General features: G+C 45.0%; 1 protein-coding gene across 2 annotated transcripts; it reads left to right on the top strand.

The window, feature by feature from the left end:
• The first annotated feature begins 525 nt into the window (after nt 1–525).
• Nucleotides 526–9,324, top strand: Slc35g1 (solute carrier family 35 member G1). 2 transcript variants are annotated; one of them, XM_085693843.2, is made up of 3 exons: nt 526–763; nt 4,521–4,698; nt 6,505–9,324. In XM_085693843.2, the coding sequence occupies exons 1-3, from the start codon at nt 577–579 to the stop codon at nt 7,241–7,243; spliced, it is 1,104 nt and encodes a 367-aa protein (XP_085549969.1). In that variant the 5' UTR covers nt 526–576; the 3' UTR covers nt 7,244–9,324. The 2 variants fall into 2 exon arrangements, with proteins under 2 accessions (XP_085549969.1, XP_085549968.1); XM_085693842.2 differs by having other exon boundaries at nt 528–763; nt 4,518–4,698.
• The last annotated feature ends 2,286 nt before the right edge of the window (nt 9,325–11,610 follow it).

Here is an 11,610-nt window from a genome sequence, read left to right as displayed (position 1 = left end):
TGTTTAAAAACTGACATAATATTTTGAAGTCCTCGGGGTATCACAAAGATGCTCCACACCAATAAACAGACATCCAGTCTTCTTAACTTTCATTTTATTCATTTATTTAGAAACAGCGTCTCACTATGTAGCCTTGGCTGGCTTTGAACCCACAGATATCCACAGGCCTCTGTCCCCCCCCAAACGCCGGGAGATTCAGGGCGTGTGCCACCACGCCCAGTTCAAACACAAAGTCTCTCTGAAGCAGCAGAAGGCCCCAGGACCCGAGGCGCCGGAGCTGAGAAGCCAGCGTCCCTCCCTGTGCGTTGGAAGACAGAGGAGGACCAGTGTGCGGTCTCGCCAGACTGCCCAGGAGGGACCGTCGCCGGGACAGCTGTGGCCAGCGCAGCCCAAGTGCCCGAGTGCAGGCGGCTGGCTCCCCGGGGGCGGGAGGGCAGCGGAGGACAGGCGCGCGGAGCCGGGAGCGGGCGCACGCGCACACGCACCGGCGCGCCGGGGGCCGGAAGAGCCGAGCGGCCCGGCGGCGGCTGCGGGCGCCAGACGGCGCGCGGCTGCAGGGAGAGCGCGGGCTGCGGAATGGAGCCCCCGGAGAGCGCGGCGGAGCTCGCAGCCGAAGCGGTGGAGCTGCGCGAGCCGGAGGTGCGACTCGCGGACCCCGCGTCCCCGGGCGAGGAGCATGTGGACGTCGAGGCGGCGGACGCCCCTGGCCGCGGCAGGTGCTGGCCGTGCGGAGCCTGGGTGTGCGGCTCGTCCGGGGAGCCGGGTGAGTGCGAGGCTGGCGGGGCTGGCGGGGCTGGCGGGGCTGGCGGGGCTGGCGGGGCTGGCGGGGCTGGCGGGGCTGGCGGGGCTGGCGGGGCTGGCGGGGCTGGCGGGGCTGGCGGGGCTGGCGGGGCTGGCGGGGCCGGGCGGGCCGGGTTCTCCGCGCATCCGCGGGATCGCGGACCCAGAAAGTTTCCAAGTGTTGACAACCCCAAATTGGTGACGAGGGCAGGGCCTCGCGGTCCAGTGGTAGTCAGAGGTGAAAGGTCACCGAAAGGGACAGGCAGAGACCTGGGAGGAAACCGACCTAAAACCCTCATCATAGGGGTAAAGTGATCTTCCAGAACCAAGTTGGAAGGACAGGGATTCTTAAAGTGTTTGTCCCGGAGTCTCAGCTTCAGAGTTGAATGGACCACTAGCCCTCAAGCTTGTTGGGATAGGAGGATTTTTAACTCTAGGCTTAAAACAAGGTACGCCTTGTGAGAAGCCCCATGAAGAGCCCTTGACTTCTGTTCAAACTCCTGAACAAGGGTAAAGTGAGGTCGTGGAAGATGAGGGCTTCTGGGTTGGGTCTCACCCCTACTTCCATCTGCCAAGGTCTGGGTAGGGCAGGTCCAGACAGTCCAGACAGGTCCGCACGCAGTGGAGCCATGCGTTTGCCAGAGATTCCACCTAGGGCTCTTTCCACTTCCATAGCTTTCTAGAAGGAAACCCGGAGATCTTTTAGAACCAAGTTAACACCTTTCCCCATCCTAACAGGGAATATGTCCTGGGGCTCTATGCCTCTTGACCCACCAGTTTTCCTGCCTTCTCTCAACGTGCTTTTCTGAGTTTAGAGGGGAAAGTCCTAGGAAGATGATTGTTGCTACTTTTCTGTCCTTAAACCAAAGAGAAATGATCAGATTTCTGATTATGTTTGCATGGGCTTTGGCTCCAGAACAGGGTTACCCGGGACTGGGCTGGCCAGATGGGCAGCTCATGACAAGGTCAGCTTCTCACCTTATCACCCTATGACGGAATGTCATTTTGGCTTAATGTGGAACTGGACCTTGCACAAACTCGTTAGTTCCCCATTAATGAGGGGGTCTGTATACTCAGGCAGAGGCCGCAGATGGCAAAATGTCAAACCCGTGTGAATGATCAAGAATCTTGTCTTTCAATTTCAAGACAAGTTCCTAACAGTTATTTTTGAGAATATATATATATATATATATATAATGTCAGAAACCACTATCCTGTTGACATTGGACTATTGACCGGCTCACTTTAGACTCTTAATTTTTTTTTTTTTAAGACAGGGTCTGTAGTTCAGGTTGGCTCACACTCAGTCCTCCTGCTTACACCTCACACCTCCTTGAGTGCTGGGATTAAGGGCATTCAGCACCTCTCCTGGCTTTGAGACTCATCTAAGTGGTTTCTTAACAAAACTCACCTTCTAGTTTAGGTCGGAGCCGGATAACCTTAGCGGCCACTTTTCAGCTGTGCAGATCACCTGTTTGCTGTCCTCAGAACACTGCGGATCTTGTACTAAAGGGAGAGATGTCATCTTAGCCTTGTGCCTCACCCTGCTGGACTGAGCACTCTAGTGCATCACCGGATCTCTGAGCCCGACTTTACAAAGTTCCAGAAGCTCTGGGGTGGGACCTGGAAATCGAAATTTTAAGTTATTCCAGCGATTCCCAGCCAGGTCCAAATCACTGGCTGAAAGCCAAGTGTGGAGAAGCCGGTGAAACAGGTTTTTACTTTCTTCTTGTGGTGACCACTTACTTTGAATAGTTAAACCTTCAACTTGACTTGTTTGGGGAGATTAGACACACTCTATGAATGTGAGTGTGGAAGTATATCACATGACCAAATTCCTCAGTGGACTCCTATGGCATTGTCAGAGATAATTGAAATGACCATATAGGAAGAAACTAAGGTCAGCACATCCTTGCTTCATTAGCAGTCAAGTTCAGTTCACCTTTCTGTTACCTGCCTGTCCCTAATCAGAAAACATGGACCTTAAATATTTGTTGGTCTTTTAAGCTGGCCATGGTGGCACACACCTTGGGAGGCAGTGGTGGGCGAATCTCTGAGTTAGTGGCCAACCTGATTACGTAGTGAATTCCAGGATAGCCAGGGCTACATAGAGAGACCCTGCTTCAAAAAAGTCTGTTTTTTTAAAAAATGTTTTAAAGGAATAGATCCATTTTTAAAGCTAAATTACACTCGTATGCTTCTTTGAGAGAAAGCCACTGAGTTTGGGTTGGAGAGGGTCCTTTGATGAATAAGCTAGGGGATGTTTTCTGTCCTGGGACTTCTCATTCTGTTCTGTCTAAGGGTGGAGGTTTCGTTTGAGAAAACTTGTTTTATTTGGATCTGAATTTTGTAATTTCAGAAGCCCAGCTCTCAGGCTGACCACAGCCAAGGCATGTATTTTGTGGTGCTTCTGCCTGGAAGTCTTCTGAAGTTTCCTTCTTGAGGCCTGAGTGACTCTTTGTAGTTCATTCCCACAGTGTTGGAGCACAGGGGTAAAGGTGGCATGGGGGAGGGGTCCCAGCATCTATACCAGAGTGGTTCCAAAGCAGTCTCTCCAGCTGTGAGCCTAAACTAGGGAAATTTCCGACAGTGGTATCACTGATGCAAAGGTACAGTGTCGTTAGAAAAGCTGTCATCATACCTTGGTCACGATTTGCAGTCCTGTGTGGACAAAGGTGTCTGATGTGAGGATGTTGAAATATATTGCCCCGTGTATCATTTATCAGGGAAGGGCATTTAAAAAAAGAGCACATAATTTTGCAATAATGTTCCATAGCTGAGTAACACTTTGTACATTCTTAGAGTGGAGTGGGTGACCAAGTTCAAAGTAAATTGCAGCGTCCACAGGTTTTGTGTCTCCGGTAGACACTTAATTGACAAGAATCAGTTGTTTTCCTTATTACTCCCACTTTTTAGTGTTCATGAGGGGAGCATGGTGTGTGTCTGTACACTGAGTGTGTGTCTTGTCTTTAGTGCTACACAAGATGTCAGTAATAAATTAAACATTTGAAGACCTGCAGAAAGTACAGATTTCTTGGTTCAGATTAAGGCAGGAACAAGTTAAGACGGGGCAAAATTAGCAGCTCACGGTTACACCACAGCCGAGCCTGTTTAATCTTCTAGTTTAATCTTCTTGCCAGTAATGTTAGACTCTGTGTCTTTCTGTGGTGTTCTTGTATGTTTTCCTTCACCACATAACTTACTCAGGTTTAGTGTGCTCCAGGCACAGACAAGAGAGCAGAGGTCCCAGCCCTGGAAAAGCTCATCGGCTTCTAGACGTCAGATTATCAACACGTGGCGAGATAAGCAGTTGTAAACTGGATTCCAGCAAAGAAACTTTCTCCTGGAAGCTCACCGGGGAGAGGATGGAAGGCCTGTCTCTGAGCAGGACCTTTCACTTCCGTTTGACAAGTGTTCCTTAAAGATCCCTCTCACTGCCTTAGCAAGATTTCCTTGTCTTGTAAAGTGAGGGGTGATTCTTAGCGAACTGAAAGGAATCCATCTTTTGTTGGGAGAAATGACTTTTTTTTTTAAAAAAAAACAATGTAGTTTTAATTTGTTACCCACACCTATGGATTCTTCATAATGGGTAGAGAAGGTGATACCAGAGCAGGGATGCTAAGGTCTTCCCGTAGCGTAGCCGTTGGTTGACACAGTGCCTTGTCCTCGGTTTGTCTAAGTGAATGTGAGGAAACGTGCTTGGGAGCAAGGACTAACCAGAATTTAATCTTTTTCAGAAGGCAAGAAGAAAGCACCCTGCCCTGGACTTGGCTTGTTTTACACAGTGTTGTCCGCCTTCCTTTTCTCAGTGGCCTCTATATTTGTTAAAAAAGTGCAAGACGTCCATGCCGTAGAGATCAGTGCCTTCCGATGTGTGTTCCAATTGCTAGTTATTATTCCTTGCTTAATATACAGAAAGTAAGTATTTTTAGAGTGAAGTAGAGGGTGTTAATAACTGTGTAAATCTTTTGAACTGCCTTAGTATTTTTTTCTGTAGTAACTGGTTAATCATGGATTGACCAGTGTGTTCCCCTTCACCCTGATTAATGACATCTACTCACAGACGATTCTACCATTCGCACATACCACGGACCCATCAAAGGAGAAGGGTGACTTGTACTTGTTCACCCTCTCCATTTGAAACCAAAATTCTGGGTGTACCACCCTCCTTCCTTTACTTTGGCATAACTGGTATTTTGAAGATTAAAAAGTAAATGCTAGGAGTTATATAGCATCAGGGTTCTCTCAGTGGGACAGACTGCCCTGCCAGATCGTGCCAGTAAGATGGCAGCCTTAAAGGGGGTGGCAGGTAAGGCCTTGAGCTAGATCTTTGACTACTTTGGTATTCAGTTTCTTTCCCTACAAACTGGAGGGAGTGATGCTCTTGGGGCTGTGCTCAGAGCGGGTTGCAAGGGTCAGATAAGAGTTATTCTTGGTTAGAGTACTTTCTAGAGACTTCAACAGATAGGTACTATTTACTGTCCCCTCTCTGCTCTCCCTCCTTACTTGATCCCTTTTCTTCTGTGTTGACTCTGTCCGTCTCAGTAGGGCTGAAATTATGTGTGCCTCCCCCCTTGTAACTTACACATACCTTTATGTTCTTTGGACCCTGGGAGGAGACTAATTGGGCCCTGAGTGGCTACCTGGCTTTGTTTGGAAGCTGAAGATGCTTAAACCTCAAGTCAAGTTTCCATTGCCTGCCTCCAGTGCCTCCTTGCATCGATGCCATGATACAGATTCATTTAGAATAGTGCCATTCTGTATCCTGAGAAACTGGTTAGAAAGTGAAATTCTGCGAATGTATAAGCCAGAGTGCTTCCAGAAATAACGGTGCGCTGGGGCCGCTTTCAAAGGAGGTCACAACACTGAGGTCAGCAACCATATTCTCCACTTTTCGATAAAAGTACTCAGAGCTAGAAAGTGTTTTAAAAATCTTTGGTCCTAATCTGTTTTAATTTTGTGTTCATGATCAGGGAACATTCATAGCTTTTCTACTATGGGCCCCAGATTTGTCCTGACTCTAGATACATAGATGTTCATGTTTACCTGGATGAAGCCTGCTCTAGCATGAGTCAGGGAGTTGTATCTAGCTAGGAACTATCAGAGTAGATTCTGAGTGTTTAATTGGAGACAATATAGCACTCATTTTATGGATCAAACCATGGCTTTTGTTCTTTTCAGTGTATTTTAACTCATAAGGACAGCGAGAAGTTGCCTCATATTCAGTGACTACATTCTAGCCTTGCTCAGCTTTTATAGAAGAATTGATGAAGCTGAGTGTGCATAAGCCAGGATTAAGCTTCCTCATGTAGTACTACAAAATCTTGAAATTATGTTTAATATAAAATGATTATAGAAAATTTGGATTATATTATGTGATTCTACTACTAAGGGATAGTGTCTCTTAACATCTTGCCCTTTTAATCTTTTTTTTTTGCTAGAATATTCATGAGAAAACAATTATCTATATTTGCTGACTTTTATCATGCTGTTTATGAGGTTCTGTGTTCACTTTTTGCTCCTCCTATGAACATTTTGAGCCATCATTTCTATAACTAGAAAAATATTTTAAAGGATTCTTACTATTCAATACTAGGTAGAATTTACTATTACTCCCTTATTTTTAGTAAAATGTACTTTTACAATAATGTCTGATTAAACATTTTGATCTAAAAACAATGCCAAGTTCATTTAAAATGCATTTTTTTTCATTTAAATTTGCAGAACTGGGTTCATAGGACCCAAAGGTCAGCGGCTTTTCCTTCTTCTCAGAGGGGTCTTTGGTTCCAGTGCCATGATCCTTATGTACTATGCTTTCCAGACGACGTCCCTCGCAGACGCCACAGTTATTGCGTTTAGTTGTCCAGTGTTTACGTCAATATTTGCTTGGATATTTCTCAAGGAAAAGTATAGCCTTTGGGATGCTTTCTTCACGTTGTTCGCATTCGTCGGAGTGATCCTTATCGTCAGACCGCCATTTTTATTTGGCTCCGACACTTCAGGGATGGGCAAAAACTATTCAGATCACATTAAGGGAACATTTGCCGCAATTGGACATGCTGTGCTATCTGCAATGACTCTGGTTATCTTAAGAAAAATGGGAAAATCCGTGGACTACTTCCTGAGCATTTGGTATTATGTCATACTTGGCCTTCTTGAATGCGTCATCATTCTCTTTGCCATAGGAGAATGGAGTCTCCCTTACTGTGGGCTGGACAGGCTGTTTCTCATACTCATTGGACTCCTGGGCTTGGGGGGTCAGATATTTATCACTAAAGCAGTGCAAGTAGAAAAAGCAGGGCCCGTAGCAATAATGAAGACAATGGATGTAGTCTTTGCTTTTATCTTTCAGATTGCTTTCTTTAATAATATGCCAACCTGGTGGACAGTGGGTGGGGCTCTCTGTGTAGTAGCCAGTACTACCGGATCAACCATTCGTAGATGGATCCAAAATTCCAAATGAAATGTCACTGTTGAAATCTATATTTTTTTTAAATATGCCATCACCCAGGTCAGACATCTTCCATACCTAAAAAATCTGCATTATTCATTGTTTATATTTAACAAATTTCATAAATAAAGTACCATTTTTTAAAATAGGTATCTTTTAAATTAAGAGTAGCTAGTCTAGCCTAGCAATTTTTGGATAGCTTTTATTTTTACTTCGGTTTCTTGGGGTTGGGGTATCATTGAGAAGATAGCTTATTGAGGAATTTTAGAAATTTTTATGAATACAATTTTAAAACTTTATTTTTGACACAGAGAAGATATGGATGGGAAATACTCTATTTTCGCAGTGTAGATAAGAAGCTTAATGTTGACAATGCTGCTATAATTAGTTCTGTGTTAATCCTTTGTTTGCAGTGTAATTCCTTTTAGGATGCCAAAGCTGAAACTTGGTACAGGTGCCTACTTATTGATAGGATTATAAGTGAACCAGCCTTATTTTTACGGACCTTACAATGATTATAACACTTTTAACTTTTGTTTGTGCCTTTTGTTTTGATGCCAGGATTTTTGTATCTACTCTCTGAACAGAGCCTTTTGCTCACCACATGTGGTTAGCAGTTCTCTCTTTCAGTATGTTAGTAACTCTGGCTACCATTTTGAATTTTTTATTGTCTCCTGTGTTATTGAAATTGCACTATTTTTTAAAACATTCCAAGATTTCCGTTCTTAAAATTATGAGAGCAAAATCTTGGTGTGACCAGTGTGCACATTCCCATCCTGAGGTGTTTACATGTGAGGTGTGGTGGTTCTCTACACGCACTCTTCGAATTCATAGTATGATGCCAAATACAGTTTTCTCAGGATCGTACTGGGTTGGGCCGTATCAAATTGCCCAGATTGTACCATTTTCATTTATGAAAACCATAGTTCTAGAAGGTGCTTCTGAAAAGCCCCTTTAAAGTACAGGTCTGTTGTTAAACTTACTTCTATAGTCTTCCATTTTGGAATGCTATTTTATAATGTTTGTGATAAACAGAAAAGATAAAGACCTATTAATCCACAGTTGATTGGCTTTTACAGTTTCTTGCATATATAAAAATAATCACAGGTAGTTAGACTGACAAGCTGTACCACGATACTAGTGTGAACTCAAGACAGTAGATTCTAAATGTGGAGCATTAGCAGATTAGTACTCCCCTGTGAAAGAGGAACGCTTGAGAGATTGGTCAGAGTGTTGGGAGTACATGACCACGAATCTTTGTCACTTTGGATGCCGTTATGGTAAGGCCATCGTGGCTGCCACATCTTGCTCTACCAGACACCCTCTATTATCCTCTCCAGCTGCAGAGCTGAGGGACTGTGTGTTCTTTGCCAGTCTCCTCACCACAGCTCTTCCAAAGGCAGGAACTAAGTTCCTGGGACTTACATTCTGTTAAGAGGATCTTCTCCAGTCGTTCCAAAGAGGAACTTTAACTTTGATGGTTTTAGATACTTTCCATCTGACATCCTAGATGATATTTATTTAGCTGAGTCATCTCAATCACACTTGACCTGACTCATACTCTTGGAACGCAGATTTGCAACCGTGCCATACCAGCAGTTCAGAAATCATAGCCGGCAGCCTTTTAGAGCTAGAGCTACCTTAGAGACCATCCCATGGGAGCCGTGCTCCGTACACAAGGATGACAGGATGGAGACCTGCGGTAGCTGGGTTTCCATGGCCTCCTCTTCTCACTTAGTTCCACGTATGGAAGGTCAGACATTCCTGGAGCCATTGACTAATTTACACAGTAGAAGAAAGAGTCGCTGGGATTGTGGAAGATAAACCCATTTGAAAACATGCTTTATTTCAACTGTATCTTAAGTACTTGAATGTCACAGTGTGTGACTGACATTGGAGACAATGTTTCTTATCCCAACCTTTACAGGGTATGATTTTTAAACAATGTTCAAGTGGTATACAAGGTTATGTATTGTAACAGTTATGGGGGGGTATGTATTTTCCAAAGATTGTAGTTTCTATATCTTGCAAAGGAAAATATTTTTCCTAACTTGTTTTTATTTTGTAAGTAATAAAATTATAAAAGAAAATGATATGTTGGTTTTTATGACTATAGAAAAATGTCTCATTACTCATTTCTCAACTGGGTGCTTCAAAATTTTATTTTCTATACGAGACTGGCTTCTAGCCATTTAGCTGGGCTGTGATCTTAAAATTTCTAACTATATCTGTTCCTCATACACAGTAAATACAACAGTTCCAAAATAAAGAGTAATCTGGCCCCCTGAATTAACTAGGCAGGGCTCACATGGGCTCACAGAGAATAAAGCCACAAGCACAGGACCAGCGTGGTCTGCACCAGGCCCTCAGCATGTATGTTGTGGTGTAGCCTGATCTTTTTGTGGGACCCCTACAGTGTGAGCGGGTGAATCTCTGACACTCTTGCCTGCTCTTGGGGGTCTGTTCCTCCTACTGGGTTGCCTTGTCCACCCTCAAATGGGGGCTTTTGCCTTGTCTTTTGTGTCTTGTTTTGTCCTATTTGACTGTCTCTTGGGGGCCTGTGCTTTTCTGAAGAGGAAGTGGAGGGGCAGTGGATCTTGAGGAGAGGGGACGTAGTGGGTAACTGAGAGGAGTGGAGGTGGTGGAAATCGTGGTTGGGATGTATTGTATGAGAGAAGAATCTATTTTCAATTAAAAATTTTTAAAAAGAGATAGTAATTGTTTCAGAGATTTTCATTTTTCTAGACCCCCAGAACTTAGCAGCTTGGAGCTTTGCTGTCTTGAGATAGTCTGCTAGTCCTGTGGTGTCCTCTTGCTGTGCTGGGAATTCATTCTGCCCTCTCCACGTCCACTGCTGCCCACCTAGTCGTTGCACCTGAATTCATTTAACTGCATCTAACCAAGCTACCTACTTAAGACTTTGACCTTGATTCAGGTGTCAAGGCAGGCCAGCCTTCCCGAGGCCCTGCTGTTATCACTCCAGTTCTTAGAAAGCCACTGTGGTGACTGGTGGTTCACACTGCCATGCCCATCTGGCCCTTCCCCTGTCTTCATTCTGCTTTCCCACATCCCAGCACAAGATACGTGGGTCAGTCTTTCTATTAACTCAAATTTGCCAGAAGTATCCTCCTTTCCCCTGCTTCCTTATAGTCTTAGCATGTCCTCAGAGGTTTCTTAGCCTCAGTGGGTGAGCTGGGACTTCTGATTATTCTGCTGCCTGCAGCGCCTCACCCTCTAATCCCTTTGGAGAAGGGGGACAAAGTACTGGGTTGGGCATCTGAGGCTGGCTGTCGTTTTGCTACTTTGCTTTGCAGCGAGACAAGCAGTGTACTTGGGCTTTCTTCATTTGGTAAACAAAATATTATTATCCAAATCCTTCTAACTGGTGAGTGGCATAGACCATAGGCCAGACAAGAAGCACAAAAGCCTAAGTGTTGAGCTGTGATTAAGACTTAATTATTTACTCTCCGAAACGATGCCTCCTCCAGGCCCTTCCTCCTAAGGAGAAGGAGTGCAGGTCCAAATGCCTCAGAACGCAAACTTCCGTCAGCCCCTCTTGTAAGAAGACTTGAGTGGATGGCACCTTTCTGTTGAGGCAGAGCTGCTGAGAGTCACTGCTTCTCTCACCCTCTGCATAGGTGTGACCATTTTCCCAGCGGGTGTTAGTGCTTGTCCCCAGTGAGAATGATGTCTGACTCTGATTTGGGAAGTCGGCCTAATCCTCCATGTGCCTCCTTTGCACTAAGCATGACTCTTCTGGCTGCTTTGCTCATCCACCAACGTGACAAGTCTTAGGGTGGCCAGAGAGCTAATTTCCCCTGATACCACTGTGTGCATTCACAGCCGGTGGTTGTCATTAGGACTGGTTTATCATGGTATCATTTGGACATGTGATGGACCCCCAAGCATGATTTTTTTGGTCCTTTTGGTGTTCTATATCAAATCTAATAAAGCCACCATACTTACTCAAAATTCCACAGGATGTCTGTGTCTCCCTTGGCACCCAAGAAGCACTCACTTAGGTTATTGCCTATTTGAAAGTGGACTTGGAAAACCTCACAGAGAGCCCATGATATGTGGTTCTACCTTTTATCTAGAAATTGGGGGTAAGGGTTATAGCACGAGGGTAAAGAGCAATTGCCTGTGATATCAAGACTGGACAGGTAACAAGGCAGCCTGCACCACAAGGACAGAGGTGCTGAGTTCCAGGAATGCCACCACTAGAGGAAAGCCTGAAGCTTCCAACTTCATGACTCATAACCGCTCACAGTCCTAACATGCACGTGTAGCCATAAAACACAGGAACTAGCCCATATTTGTGATGAGTCCCCAGGCTCAGGTCAAGAAAACCTGGGTAGGAGAAAATGTGTTAGGTGATC

Source organism: Myodes glareolus, chromosome 7, assembly GCF_982192425.1.
Source record: "Myodes glareolus chromosome 7, mMyoGla1.1, whole genome shotgun sequence".
In the NCBI taxonomy this organism is placed as follows: domain Eukaryota; kingdom Metazoa; phylum Chordata; class Mammalia; order Rodentia; family Cricetidae; genus Myodes; species Myodes glareolus.
This window is presented reverse-complemented; position numbering and strand designations above follow the sequence as displayed.